We start from the raw sequence: 15,762 nt of genomic DNA, 5'->3' as shown, positions 1-15,762 counted from the left end.
ATGATGCTGCAGGGGCGTTGGAAATTACTCTTCAGTGTTAGCAATGCCAGCCCTTGGCCTTTAGGATGCACTGGTTTTTCATTGCAACTCATGCAACATCAGCCAAACCAGTGCTAAGGATACAGAAATTTCAAATACAACTTACATCCAGTGCAGTTTTTGTGATTTAAAACAGAAAATTCAGGGAATAATCAGTAGGTCCGGCAGCGTCTGTGGAATGAGGAACAGTTCAGGATCGATGACCTTTCACCAGAACTTTTGAATTAATTTCTACAATTTTTTGCCCTAGTTTCTCCGGATAGTCAGAGACAGGGTGAACCCTGAAAGATGTGCTATGGGATCCCTCAGAAATCCCAACACACCGACTCCTTGAGAATTGTCTGGGAAGTTTAAACTTCTAATAGGCAATTTCCCTCCTTCGTGGCATCTTTCGAAAAAGTCTCTAACTTTGACTTTGGCCAGTTTACTTACCTGGATAGTTATCCAGGAAATGTTAGACAGAAAAATCCTAGCCTAACTCCTGGGTAACTAAACAACTGACAGTCCAATCACTCACACTCACCCTCATGCTGACCCGAGCCCCACCCCACCATTCAACTCCCCCTGACCTGACAGGACTGGATCCCACTAGACCCATATCCCCAACCCACCTGTCTCCACCCCCTGACCTGACCTGACTAGACCCCCACCACTTGGACTCCCCCTCTACAACCACCCGCACCGCCCCCACCGCCGCCCCCCCCCCCCCCCCCCCACCCCCACGTTGACCTGAACCCACCAACTGATTTCCCCTGACCCCGTTGACATCCCTCCCCGACTTGACAACCTCTCCCAACCTGACCCGACTACTACCCCTCGACCCACCTACCCACTCACCCACATGCCACCCTACCCTTCCGCTTTCTACCCAGCTGCCACCTTACCCCCTCCCCCTTGCACGTTATCTTCTCTCCGTAGTTTTTTAATAGGAGCTTTGGGACATTTAAACTCTTTACTTAGCAGGATACAGCAGCTGTAAAAAGCGGGGGCTTGGCTTTGTCTACCCCTGACAATCCAGGGCTACAAGGAAGCAGTTGGATTGAGGGTCCGCTCCACGTGGTGGTCCCGGCCAGAGATACAAAGCACCAGAGTGGCGCAGAAAAATGCAAGCAGAGCAGCAAACCCGCTGACGATTGCCGCTTTTCGGAGGATTCGGGCCATGGTGCCGTTAACTGGCCCCGCCAGTACAACCTGCTTCAAACCTGTCCGGCGTGTAGTCCTGACACAAGTCCACCTAGGGTGCAAACAGGTTTGAAAATGCTTCCAGCTCACAAATAGTTGAAACGATTCGACATTTGATCCGCATAGGTTTATAACAGCGACTGATTCCATCCGACATGCAGCGGTCATAATGAGAACTAAGACAGTTGGAATTTTATGAGATGCAAAATTTCTGTTAATTGTATCAATTTGCAGGCCTTTGAGCACATTTTTAAAATTAAGCTTCTTGTTTAGGCACAAGGACACCACCAGTAAGCACTGTTTTTTTCTAATTTCCTAAGAAACTGACTGCTCCACGCCAATGAAACTAATAAGTAGTTCCCTATAGATTTTATTTTTTTTAAAAGAGAAAGACTTGCATTTGTATTGTGAATTAATGTCCCAAAATGGAAGACTTCACTGTTGCAATGTAGCAAAAGTGATCACAAGTTTGCAGGAACAGCAGAAGACATAAGAATAGAAGAAATAAAAACAAAAAATGCAGGTAAAACTCAGCAGATCTGGCAGCATCTGTAGAGAGGGAAACAGTTAACATTCCGAGTCTTATGACTCTTCTTCAGAGCTTCTTTAACTCTGAAGAGGAGTCATACGGACCCGAAATGTTAACTACTTCTCTTTCCACAGATGCTGTCAGACCTGCTGAGTTTTACCAGCATTTTTTTTTTGTTTTTATTTCGGATTTCCAGCATCTGCAGTTTTTTGCTTTTATCTTATATAAGAACAGGAGCATTTGGAGCAGGAGGAGGCCACACAGCCCTCCTGCCTGCTCTGCTATTCAATAGGATCATGGCTGATCTGTTGCTTCAGTCCCACTTTCCTCCCCTATCCCCACATCCCTTAATTTCTCTGGAGCCCAAAAATATTCCGATCTCTGCCTTGACTATACTCAAAGACTAAGCATTCACACCCTCTGGGGTAGAGAATTCCAAAGATTCAGACCCCTCACCTCTGTGCTAAATTGCCAATCCGTTATTCCAATACTGTGACCACTAGTTTTAGACTTTCTAGCCAGGGAGAACGGCCATTCAGCATCTACCCAGCCAAGCCCGCTAAGAATCTTAAATACTTCATTGTGATCTCCTCATCTAAACTTCAGAGAATATCGGCCTATTGTACTCAGTCTTTCCTCATAAGACAGCGATGTGATAATGACCAGATAACCTGTTCTTAAATGTTGGTTTAGGGATAAATATTGGCCAGGACTCTGGGGAGAATTCCCCTGCTCTTCTTCGTAATAGTGCTGTGGGATCCAGCAGGATTTTCTTTTTTTTTACCACCGTGAGTTGTTATGATCTTGAGTGCACTGGTTGAAGGAGTGGTGGAATGAGATTCGATAATTTTAAACAGAAATTCAGAAAAAGTACGTGAAGTGAAACATTCGCATAGCTCTGGGGAAGGGGCAAGAGAGCAGGACTAATTGGAGACCTCTTTCAAAAAGCCAGCAGTGACACAATGGGCCGAATAACCACCTTCTGTGCTGTAGCATTCAATGATATAGTCCTGTGCGCTTGCAACAAACAAGAAAAGGAACAGTGAAGAATCTGATTTGAAAAATTGCTCTTCTTAATTTTTCTCCCGTTACTGCCCCATTCTTAGGTGTAAAAGAAAGTGTAGCAAGGTAAAAAATGGCCCCCATGATAGAGAGATAAAATGATCACACTGAATACACACTTGCTACAACTGGTGTTCTATGAACATCAGAAAATTGATTCAAATGAGAAAGAGTGTGTCTTTCCTTGTGTTAATATTTGATTTTCAACAAAAGTTTCAGTTAAATGTTGCCTCGAAGGAAGTGAATGTCCTAATTGCTTTGACTATTGAAACATATTTTCTAATTATCACTGCCTGTACTGCTTTTTAAGTATAAATAATAGAAGTCTCCTCAGAGCTTGGATAGTAATTGGATTGTCTGATGTTGGTTTGCTAACAGAAGGAGGAGGATCCAGGATGGAGAGGTTGAAATGAGATGATGTATTATCAAAAGGCGAGGATAAGACAGGGGCTGGAAATGAGATCTCACTACCTAAGAGGGTGATGGAAGCATATCCGGTAGCAGCCTTCAGAAGGCAATTGGACGATTACATGAAAAGGAAAAAAATATAGGGCTCTGAGGGAAAGAGTAGGGAGTAGGGTTAATTTAAAAATCCAGGACAGACATGATGACTTGAATGGCCTCATTCTGTGCTGTAAGTTCTATGATTTATTTTATGAACTCTCACAAACACAGAGTTTGGAGAGACTGAAATCTGAGCAATTGGAGAAGCTGGGATTGTTCTGCGTGGAGAAGAGAATCATAAGGGGTCTGGACAGCGTAGAAAGGAAGAATCCATTGGCACAGATTTAAGGTAATTGGCAAACAAACCAATGGCGACATGAGGAAAAACTTTCACACAGCGAGTGGTTAGGGTCTGGAATGCGCTACCTGAATGTGTGGCGGAGGCAGGTTCAACTTTGAGGCATTCGAAAGGGGTTTGGATTATTATCTGAAAAGGAAGAATGTGGGAGGGGCCATGGGGAGAAGGCAGAGGAGGGGCACTAGGTGCATTGCTCCTTCGGAGAGCCAGCACAGACAGGACGGGCCGAATGGCCTCCCTCTGTAATAAAGGCAAAACACTGCGGATGCCGGAAATCTGAAACAAAAACAGAAAATGCTGGGAAAACTCAGCAGGTCTAGCAGCGTCTGTGGAGGGAGAAGGGGAAATGAAGGACGGGATAGGGGCAGTATGGAGCTACATCATTTTGCTTTGCCGCAACAAGAGCCTCGCACACCCTCTCCCTCTCACTGTCATTGCAATAGCCGCACTTCCGCCCCGCTGGCGATCGGCGACGTCATTTCTGCCCCCGCACCACTCACGTTTGGCGTAAGTTCCGCCCCCCCCACCCACCCACCCACCCACAAAGGACGCTGCGACTTCCGCCCCGCTAGCAGCGGGTCTTAGGAACGTCCGCCCCGCTAATGGCGTCGCCCGGTGAGCTGTTTGAAGAGGGTTTCCGGTCTAAAGCGGAAGTGAGCGAGCGGGGCAGCAGCAACGGCGGCGGCAGCAGCCGGGATTCAGAGCCATGGAGGAGGTGCAGCGGCGGCACCCGCGCCGGTGAGCAACCAGGGCGAGAGGGAGGGTAAAGGAATGGGCCGCCGGGGGGTTGGGGGGACTGTTTTGTGTGGAGAGTATTGACCTCAGAATCGGGGGCGGGCAGAGCTGGCGGCTCGGGAGCTGTGAGAGAAGAGGGGCCCCTGGGGAAGGGGAGATCTTCCCTTTCCCCCCTCCTCCCCCGTTAATCCCCCCTCCCTTGTTCCCGGTTAATTCCCCCCCCCCCACGGTTAATTTCCCGCCCCCTCTTGTTCCCGGTTAATCCCCCCCCCTCTTGTTCCCGGTTAACCCCCCCCCCCACCTTGTTCCCGGTTAACCCCCCCCCCCGGTTAATCCCCCCCCTCTTGTTCCCGGTTAACCCCCCCCCCCCCCCCCGGTTAATCCCCCCCCTCTTGTTCCCGGTTAATCCCCCCCCCCCCTTGTTCCCAGTTAACCCCCCCACCCCCCCCGGTTAATCCCCCCCCTCTTGTTCCCGGTTAATCCCCCCCCTCTTGTTCCCGGTTAATCCCCCCCCTCTTGTTCCCGGTTAATCCCCCCTTCCTGTTCCCGGTTAACCCCCCCCTTGTTCCCGGTTAACCCCCCCGCCCCCGGTTAATCTCCCCCTCCTGTTCCCGGTTAATCCCCCCCTCTTGTTCCCGGTTAATCCCCCCCTTCCTGTTCCCGGTTAATCCCCCCTTCCTGTTCCCGGTTAATCCCCCCCCCCCCCCCCTTGTTCCCGGTTGATTCCCCCCACCTTGTTCCTGGTTAACCCCCCCACCCCCCCCCAGTTAATCCCCCCCTCTTGTTCCTGGTTAATCCCCCCCCCCCGCTCCCAGTTAACCCCCCCCCCCCCTTGTTCCCGGTTAATCCCCCCTCTCTTGTTCCCGGTTAACCCCCCCCCTTGTTCCCGGTTAACCCCACCCCCCCGGTTAATCCCCCCTTCCTGTTCCCGGTTAATCCCCCCCCTTCCTGTTCCCGGTTAATCCCCCCCCTTCCTGTTCCCGGTTAATCCCCCCCCTTCCTGTTCCCGGTTAATTCCCCCCCCTTCCTGTTCCCGGTTAATTCCCCCCCTTCCTGTTCCCGGTTAATCCCCCCCCTTCCTGTTCCCGGTTAATCCCCCCCCTTCCTGTTCCCGGTTAATTCCCCCCCCTTCCTGTTCCCGGTTAATTCCCCCCCTTCCTGTTCCCGGTTAATTCCCCCCCCTTCCTGTTCCCGGTTAATTCCCCCCCCTTCCTGTTCCCGGTTAATCCCCCCCTTCCTGTTCCCGGTTAATCCCCCCCTTCCTGTTCCCGGTTAATCCCCCCCTTCCTGTTCCCGGTTAATCCCCCCTTCCTGTTCCCGGTTAATCCCCCCCCCTTGTTCCCGGTTAATCCCCCCCCTTGTTCCCAGTTAACCCCCCGGTTAATTCCCCCCCCCCCATCTTGTTCCCGGTTAATTCCCCCCCCCCCCCCTTGTTCCCGGTTATTTCCCCCCCCCCCCCTTGTTCCCGGTTAATTCCCCCCCTCCCTTGTTCCCGGTTAATTCCCCCCCTCCCTTGTTCCCGGTTAATTCCCCCCCTCCCTTGTTCCCGGTTAATTCCCCCCCTCCCTTGTTCCCGGTTAATTCACATCCCCCTTGTTCCCGGTTAACGACCCCCTTGTTCCCGGTTAACGCCCCCCTTGTTCCCGGTTAACGCCCCCCTTGTTCCCGGTTAATCCCCCCTCCCCCCTTGTTCCCGGTTAATCCCCCTCCCCCCTCCTTGTTCCCAGTTAATCCCCCCCCCTTGTTCCCGGTTATTCCCCCCCTTGTTCCCGGTTAACCCCCCCTCCCCCTCCCCCCTTGTTCCCGGTTAACCCCCCCTCCCCCCTTGTTCCCGGTTAACCCCCCCTCCCCCCTTGTTCCCGGTTAACCCCCCCTCCCCCCTTGTTCCCGGTTAACCCCCCCTCCCCCCTTGTTCCTGGTTAACCCCCCCTCCCCCCCTTGTTCCCTGTTAACCCCCCCTCCCCCCCGTTCCCGGTTAATCCCCCCCTTGTTCCCGGTTACCCCCCGCTCCCCCATTCCCGATTAATCAACCCCCATTCCTGCTTAATCCCCCCCTCTGTTCCCGGTTATTCCCCCCCCCACCTCCCATTCCGGGTTAATTACCCCCCCACCTCCCGTTCCGGGTTAATCCCCCTGATCCCAGTTAATCCCCCCCCCCTCCGTCTTCCCGATTATCCCCTTCCCCCAATGACTCTCCCTCTCGGTGACTCTGCCCTCCCCCAGTAACCTCCCCTCCTCCCTCCTGCGGCACACCGCCCCCGCCCCCGCCCCCCCAAATTTCACACCTGCATTCTTGGATGAATATAAAAGATCCCATGGCACTATTTGAAGAAGAATTCTCCCGTGTCCTGGCCAATAATTATCCCTCAATCAAGATCTCTGAAACAGATTATTTCTGGTCATTATCACAATGCTGTTTGAGGGAGTTTGCTGTGTGCAAGTTGGCTACTGCCTTTCCTACATTTCAGCAGTGTCTACATTTCAAAATTACTCTTTGGCTTTAATGTGCTTTTGTGATGCCTGGTGGTCATGAAGAGAGTCATATAAATGCAAGCCTTTTTTTAAAGCAGAGAAGATTGAGGAGTTTTGACAGAGGCAAATAAAATGATGAAGCCTTTAGATAAAGTAAAGAGAAACTTTCCAATGGCTGAAGGGTTGATAACCAGAGGATGCGGATTTATGCATAGAAACATAGAAAATAGGAGCAGGAGTAGGCCATTTGGCCCTTCCAGTCTGCTCCGCCATTCATTATGATCATGGTTGATCATCCAACTCAGGAGCTTTCTCCACACGACCTTTGATCCCTGTAGAAACATACAGTATCCTGGGCTTTCTTTTGGGGGCATAGAGTACAAGAGCAGGGAGGTTATGCTGAGCTTATATAAAACACTAGTTAGACCTCAGCTGGAATATTCTGTTCAGTTCTGGGTGCCACACTATAGGAAGGATGTGAATGCATTGGTGGGAGTGCAGGAAAGGTTTACACTAATGGTTCAAGGGATGAGACACTCCTGTTATGAAGACAGATTGGTGAGATTGGGACAGTTCTCCTTGGAGAGAAGATTAAGAGGAAATTTGGTAAGGTGTTCAAAATCATAAGGAGGCTGGGTGGTGTATATAGCGGGAAATTATTCCTGCTCGTAAAACAATTGAGAACGAGGGGGCACAGATTTAAAGGGATTTTCAAAAGAAGCAAATGTGATGTGAGAAAAAGCTTTTTCACACAGTGAGTGGTTTGGGTGTGGGATGCACTGCCTGGAAGTGTGGTGGAGGCAGGTTCAATCAAGGCATTCAAGAGGGCATTAGATGATTATTTAAATAGAAATACTGTGCAAGATTACAGAGATAAAATGGCACTAGGTCATAACGCTCATTTGGAGAACCATTGCAGGCAAAAATGGGCTGAATGGCCTCCTTCTTCTGCTCCGTAACAATTCTGTGACTGTGATTTGAGGTGCTTGGCAGAATAACCAAGGCCACCATGAGCATAAACTATTTTACTAAACAAGGGATTAACATTTGGAGTGCACGGCCTGATAGGATGGTGAAGGCAGATTCAATAGCAGCCTTCAAAAGAGAATTGGATAGTTAATTGAAGGAGAAAAATATGCATGGATTTGGGGGAGCAGGGAACTGGGTTGCTGTTCAAAAGGGAAGGTGCATACTTGATGGACTGAGTGGCTCCCATGCTGTAATATTCTATGGAAATGACAGTAATAACTCATATAAGCCTCCATTTATTATCAAGGAAAATTATGCACAGAAACCACTGGAAGTACTCAGCAGGCCTGACAGCATCTTTGGAGAGAGAAAGGGAGCTAATGTTTCGAGTCAAATATGACTTAGTAACTGGATTCTGAATCGTAGTTCTGACGGAGAATCACGTCCAACTCGATGTTAGCTCTGTTTCTCTCTCCACAGATGCTGCCAGACATGCCGAGTTTTTCTAGCACTTTCTGTTTTGATTTCAGGTTTCCAGCATCTGCAATACTTTGCTTTTATTAAAATTACGCATGGTGTGACCTGGCCCTGCCACTTCCTCTGCCAAAAAATCCCCATCAATTCCTTCCCGACCAAGAAATCACCAGGAAAAGAAAATTTTGGAAAATTCCTCTCTGACTCACAAAGGGGACCAGATAATTGTCAGTAGACCACATGCCGGGGAGAAACATCCCCCTTTAGTTCTGTCGAAGGGTCGTGAGGACTCGAAACGTCAACTCTTTTCTTCTCCGCCGATGCTGCCAGACCTGCTGAGTTTTTCCAGGTAATTCTGTTTTTGTTTTGGATCCCCCTTTATACACCCAACTACTTCCAGGGACTCATCTACCTCCCTTTTGAATGCTTGCAGTGAATCCATACTCATGACACGCAGCTGATTCCAGGGGTCGATTACTCTGTGAAAGAATAGCATTGCTTTAATATCTCTTTCTACGCTGGTATAGTTTTGTTGCTGGCGTGTAATCGTGTTTGACTAACTTAATTGAGTTTTTTGATGAAGTAGCGGAGAGGGCTGATGTGTACAAGGGCTTTCCAAAAGCATTGACAAGATACCACATAATAGGCTTGTTAGCAAGATTAAAGGGGAGGTGGCAGCATGGAGTAGGGAATGGTGATGAACGGTTGGTTTTCTGACTGCTGGAGATGCACAGTGCTGATGGTTTAGGATTGCTGCTTTTTTAGATGTATCTTAAAATCTGAACTTGAGTACACAGGGCATAATTTCAAAGTTGACATGTAACTCAAATGTAGTAATTCAGAAATGTAGTAAACACTGAGGAACAGACTTCAGAAGAGAATAAATAGACTAGTGACTTGGGCAAACATTTGGTAGATGCAATTCGATCCAGAAAAGTGTGTAATGATTCATTTTGATTGGAAGAATGAAGAGAGACAATATAAACAAAGAATTGGATACATACTTGAAGGAAAAAGTTATAGAGCTATGTGGAAAGAGCAGTTGGAGTAGGATTAATTGGATTGCTCTACCAAAGAGCTGCATAAACATAATGGGCCAAATGGTCCCTTCCTTTGAATCATTCTAATATTAAAGCCATCTCCCCCAAGCCTCCCCCTCAGCTCAAAAGGTTTGTACATACGGACAGAATTTTTCTCCTCATTATTTTGAGTCTTAATCAAATCTCCTCGAAGCCACCACTTTTTTTTTCTAGAGTTAAAATTTGCCCAGCTCTCTGTCTGCTGTGGCAACTGAGGGTCTTAAAACTAGATCTCAGCTGGGAGTGGCAAAAGGGCTGGTATGTTTGGTCATAGGAATCTTGGGTTACGAAGAGGCTGACCCTGACTTAAGTGAAATAAAAACAGAAAATGCTGGAAAAATGCAGCAAGTCTGGCAGCACCTGTGGCGAGAGAAACAGAGTTAACGTTTCGAGTCCATGTAACTCTTCGGAGCTTGCTGTGGTTGTGAGAAAATCAGAATCAGCTGTGGATTATAGGAACAGGAGGAGGCCATTCAGCCCCTTCAGTCTTCTGTCACTCAATCAGATCATGGCTGATCCATGTACCCACTTTGGTTCTGTAGCTCTTACTTAACAAATCTACCAACCTCAGTTTTGGAATTTTCAATTGACTCCCAGCCTCAATAGCTTTTGGGGTGGTGGAATTTCCACTGCCCTTTGTGTGAAGAAGTGATCTCTGACATCATTCCTGACCAGCCTAGCTCTAATTTCAACATTATGTCCCCTTGTTCTGGACTCTCCAGCACCAAAGGAAATAGTTTCAGAAAGAGATAGGGTAGAGAGAAAGAATGTCAAATTACATCCTTTGTAAGCATGCTGTGCTGTGGCTGCCAATCCGGGGAATAGAAAAGGGTAAAATGGCATTATATTCTGCAATTTTTTAAATGTACACACTTGACTGTAATGGCGCAGATGTTCTTAACTTCCCGTTTTTAAAAAGAGGAAGAATAACTGCTGTTACTGCCATTGTTTTAGGCAGTAAACAGTGTTACTACTAAAATTTCAATAAATTGGAATATATGTCTGAAATGTTCACATGATATCCAGTTACCTTTTGATAATCACCCACTAGTACAATTATTTAGGTTCTCTCCTGAATGTGGGTTGTATTTGGAAAGAGGATTTTGAGTTGTATAAGGAAGGAACAAACTTGCATTTAATGTCACGCCTTTCATGACCTCAGGATGCCTCAGAGTGCTTTACACCCAGTGAAGTATTATTGAAGTGTAATCATTGTTGTAATGTAGTGCAGGGCCCCACACACATCACTGAGATAAATGATCAGATCATTTGTTTTAAGTGATGGGTGAGGTATAAATATTGGCCAGAACTGTTTGAAAACTCCCCTATTCTTGGTGAAAAATGACATGGTATCTTCTTTTACATCCACTTGAGAGGACAGGCAGGACAGCCAAAAGATTGTAGCTCTCATAAGAACATAAGAAATAGGAACAGGAGTAGACCATTTGACCCAGTAAGCCTGCTCCACCATTCACTATGATCATGGCTGATCTTGGGCTTCAACTTCACTTTACTGCTGCTCCCCAAATCCTTTGGTTCCCTGAGAGACCAAAACAAAAATCTATCTATCCCAGCCCTAAGTGTATTAAATGGAGCATCCGCAACCCACTGGGGTAGAGGATTCCAAAGATTCACTACCCTTTGAGTGAAGCAATTTTTCCTCACCTCAGTCCTAAATGATCGGCCCCTTATCCTGAGACTGTGCCCCCATGTTTTAGATTCCCCCACCAGCAGAAACAATCTCTCAACGTCCACCTTATCAAACCCCTTCAGAATTTTGTAAGTTTTAATGAGATCGTCTATCTTTCTTCTAAACTCCAGAGAATATAAACCCAATTTACTCAGCCTCTCATCATAAGACAACCCCCTCATCCCAAGAGCCAATTTATTGAACCTTTGCTGTATTGCCTCCAATTCAAGTATATTCTTTCATAAGTGTGGAGATAGAAACTGCACACAGTATTCCAAATGTGGTCTCACCAAAGCCCTGTACAATTGTAGCAAGACTTCTTTACTCCTGCACTCCAATCCCTCAGCTCTGCATTGGGAGTCAGTGCTTCCTTTAACATGTTCCAATTTCTTTAACAAACGTAGTTTTAAATCTTTCTGTGCGGCTGCATGGGTGCAGTGTTTAACTTGGTACAAGGCTATTGTGGTACCTTCCTGGCTGCGCACATGCTAAGCTTAGTGGGAACATTGCTGGAGTGTCAGCCTAGGATTTTAATGCTGAGGTTTCCGGAGTGAGTCTTGAACCCGCAACTTTCTGAATCCAAGGTGAGACGTTGCTCTATGAACCATGGCTGACACACCTGTGGAGCCAGCAGGGTTTCCCTGTGGAGGGTTTGTTGTTATGCCTCTCCAAAGGCAGAGAGAGTGTTGCAGTGACAGTTTAAAGGGATCTACCTCCTAACACTTGTGGCAGACTCATTATCTTGTCTTGGTCACAGGAAGTTTGCAGCTTAAAGCTCTGTACAGGCTAGTAGTGCTGTTTTGCCATTGCAACCCCGTATGGGCCTTTGCAGTTTAGGGGGAGTGCTCATTCACAATATCAAAAGTTTCAAGCTTGTGTTTTGTATTCATTTTGCTTGCACTAGGCTTGCAATACCTGTGCACAGGTAAGCCTTGTGTTCATCCAGTTCCCCCATTTTCAAATCTGTGCTTTATATAAAATTAACTGGCCCATTGATTATTGTAGAATGAATGGATATTATGAACTGCTTCTGCTGTTGCCATTGTCAGTTGATTATTATAAGCTGTTTTAGTTCCCAGTTGGGAGAAACTTCAGACCCTGGTCACTGCACAGTCTGGTGGTAAGAGCTTGCATCTACAATGTGACAGTTAACATAGCAGAATTTAATGGGAAATGATGCCATAGTAATTTTACTATAGTGATTATTGAAACAAAAATATGATCGAAAATTGTGGCAGTAGGAAGAAAAGTTTATGGCCAGGCAGGGCATGTCTGATGCAAGATTTTTATTTTAGTCTATACTGTATACAATATTAACTAGCCTAATGATTATTGTAGAATGAATATATATTGTAAATTACCTGTTCCTAAAATTATGAAGGGTTTTATTGGATTAAATGAGGAGAAACAGTTCCTGGTGGCAGAAAGGTTGATAATCAGTGGAACAGATTTAACATGATTGACAAAGGAACCAGAGGCGACATGGCTGTCTAAGGCTGAACCTGACAGTTTGCAATCTTGGCATCATATTTTACCCCCGAGATCTGCTTCCGACCACGCATCCATACCATCACTATGACCTACCCTTTTTATCCCTAGTCTTGAATATTCCAGCAAGCTCCTGGCTGGCCTTCCACGTTCTACCCTCTGTAAACTTGGTTATCCATAATTCTGCTGCCTGTGTACTTACTCACACCAAGTCCTGTTCACTTATCCCTGTGCTTGCTGACCTACATTGGCTCCTGGTTAAGCAATGTCTCCATTTTAAAATTCTCATCCTTGTTTTCAAATCCCACCATGACCTTGCTCCTTCCTATTTCTATAATCTCCTCCAGTCCCACAACCCTTCGAGATATCTGCGCTCCTCCAATTCTAGCCTCTTGAGCATCCCTGATTTTAATCACTTCACCATTGGTGGCCATACCTTCTGCTGTCCAGATCCCAAACTCTGGAGTTCCCATCCTAAACTTCTCCACTTCTCTACCTCTCTCCTCCTTTAAGACGCTCCTTAAAAGCTACCTCTTTGACCAAGCTTTTGGTCACCTGTCCTAAAATCTCCTTATGAGCCTGGTGTCAAATTTTGATTTATAATGCTTCTGTTTAAGCACCGTGGATATTTTTCTATGTTAAAGATGCTATATAAATGCAAATTGTTATTGGGTGGGGGGGAGTGTAGCTTATGCAGTGAGTTGTTGTGATGTGGAATGCACTGCCCAAAAGGGTGGTGGAAGCAGATTGAATAATAACTTGCAAAAGGGAATTGGATAAATACTTGGAGGGGAGAATTTATAGGGGTATGGGGAAAGAGTAGGGGATGGACTAATTGGTAGCTTGTTGAAAGAGCAGGCACAGGCTCAATGGGCCGAATGACCACCTTCTGCGTTGTTTAATTCTATGATTTTTATGATACGTGGTTTTAAAAGTGACATTTTTGAATGACAAGTACCATGAACTTGGTAAAGTCAATTGTGTACACGATGCTGCTGGAGCAGCATCCTGTGTTTGCGGCATGCAGGTGATAGAGGCTTGTGTAATGGAGCATGGAATTTTAAGATGGGTTATTCTGGAGCTTTTGGATGTCTTACTTTCAGGAATTGGGATAAGAAACTTCCACCCCCTCCCCCAGGCAATTGGAGGGTGCAGAACAGAACAAATTATTCATGAACTTGAGGAAAGGGCAAGCAGAATGGGTGCTTTCTAGTTCTGTACTTAACGCTCCTCTGTGAAGCAAAATGTTTGGGTAATTATGTAAATAACTGAAGCAAAGCTAAAGTCAATTTTGAATGTCATGGAGCCCATTTATATTATGTTAACTCTCAATTAACCAGATTCCTAATATGCTTTTGTTTCTCCAGTTCTCTCTCCTCTCCTAGGAAAGCTTTTTTACTCATTCATGGGATGTGGGCTTCGCTGGCTGCGTCAGCATTTATTGTCTTATGACCTTGTGACATTGAGTCCTTACTTGCCAACAGCTCTGTCTCACTTAACCTTCATGTTTGAACAGGGTATTGGGAGGCACCCTGGCTGAAACAACAACAACTTGCATTTATACAGCATTTTGGCATTGAAATAATCCCTCAAGGCACTTCACAGGAATGTTATTGCATAAAATTTGACACTGAGGTATATATTAGGACAGGCATCTATAAGCTTGGTCAGAGTTTTAAGGACGGTCAGAGTTTTAAGGACTGTCAGAGGAGAATGATGGATATATTTATGGAGGGATTCCAGAACTTCAGGCCCATGCAGCTGAAGGGGCATCTATTCCCTACTATCTGCACATCCAAGCATCTGCCAACATGGGGTGCTGAATTAGCAAAAAGCAGTCTGAACACTGACTAATATTGATTTTCCCCTCTCTCTCGCTCAAGATTATAGGAGCCATTCATATCATAACAGCTGCCTAGATCAGATAACTTAGCAGACTGGGGAACGAATCTGGAATCTAACCTCTGTATGGCCCAGTGACATAGTAACTCTTTCGAGTACAAACCTGTTTCCATCTGTTTCAGATGAAGTTACATTGTTTCATAGTTTGCCATTGTGAGATTTGAACTCTTGATCTTGGGGTTACAAACCCAGTACCATAACCACTTGGCTATTTAGGCCAAGCCCAGTGACATAGTAACTTACCAAATCAGCTATATCCTTGATTCTCCTGGAATGTTTTTCCATTAAGAGTTCGTTATTGGCTATGACCTTGTGTTAGTGGCAGCAAGCATTCCAGTTGGCTGTAAGTTTTATTAGGCCGAATAAGAAAAGATTGCTCTCCAGTTGGAGGAGAGATCAATTTAAAATTGTTGCTAAAAGACTTTGGGAGTAGTTTTTTACATGGAGAGTTGATGGAATGCTTTGGTAGTTAGTGAAGCAAAGGGAGGCACAGGACTATGGGCAGAGAACAGGCCCAGTTAGATTAATTTGGATTTCTCTAATAAAGAATCAGCACAGATGCAATGGGCCAAATGTCCTGCTTCTGTGCTGTGAACATACATGGTTATGGTCCAAAATCTGTTCTGTTATGATCAACAACATCAGCTTGCATCTATGTAGCAACTTTAATATAGTAGAAGTGCTTCACAAGAGCATTATCAAACAAAAGCTGACACTGAGCCACATGAGATATTAGTCCAGATTGGTCAAAGTGGTAGGTTTTAAGGAGCATCATAAAGCAAGGGATAAGGATGGAGACCTTTAAGGAGGGATTTCCAGAGCTTAGAGCCAGGAGTCTAAGTTGAAAGCACAGCTGTCATTGTTGGAGAGATGAAATCTGTGGATGCACAAGAGACCGGAATTGGAGGAGTGTAGAGATCTCGGAGGGTTGTAGGGCTGGAAGAGGTTACAGAAATAGCGAGAGAGAGGCCATCAAGGTATTTATAAACAAGCACAGTATGAGAACTTTTAAAATCAATGCGTTGCTCAGTGGAAGCCAGTGTAGGTCAGTGAGCAAGAGGGCTGATGGGTGAACGGGATTTAGAACGAATTAGGACACGGGCAGCAGAGTTTTGGATGAACTCAAATTTGTTCCAGCAAGATGCAATTTATTTGTGTGTCAGTGTCTGGGAGCAGTGCAAGTTCATTAATCTGCATTCCTGTATGGATTATTATTGATACAATGAATTAATCGATATTGGGGTCTGGGACTATTGGGTTCCTGCACAGCAGTGATTGCAAATCCAAAATCTACTTGAGGGGCTCGAATGCCATAATTTGTTAAACAGGTTAGCAAAGA

General features: G+C 46.1%; 1 protein-coding gene across 3 annotated transcripts in view; it reads left to right on the top strand.

Annotated features, from left to right (window-relative positions):
- The first annotated feature begins 4,219 nt into the window (after positions 1–4,219).
- LOC121287464 (serine/threonine-protein kinase 3/4) overlaps positions 4,220–15,762 on the top strand; it is a 132,294-nt gene continuing 120,751 nt past the window's right edge. For 2 of the 3 annotated variants that reach the window (XM_041205372.1, XM_041205374.1), the window contains exon 1: positions 4,220–4,352. In XM_041205372.1, coding sequence (XP_041061306.1) covers positions 4,321–4,352 — 32 coding nt within the window. In that variant the 5' untranslated portion in view covers positions 4,220–4,320. Of the gene's footprint in view, positions 4,353–8,435; positions 8,614–15,762 lie in introns of those variants that run through there. The other variant, XM_041205373.1, reaches the window with a different exon arrangement.

This window comes from Carcharodon carcharias, chromosome 14, assembly GCF_017639515.1.
Source record: "Carcharodon carcharias isolate sCarCar2 chromosome 14, sCarCar2.pri, whole genome shotgun sequence".
Classification (NCBI taxonomy): Eukaryota; Metazoa; Chordata; class Chondrichthyes; order Lamniformes; family Lamnidae; genus Carcharodon; species Carcharodon carcharias.
Note: the sequence above shows the minus strand (reverse complement) of the source record. Positions and strands in the feature narration are given on the sequence as shown.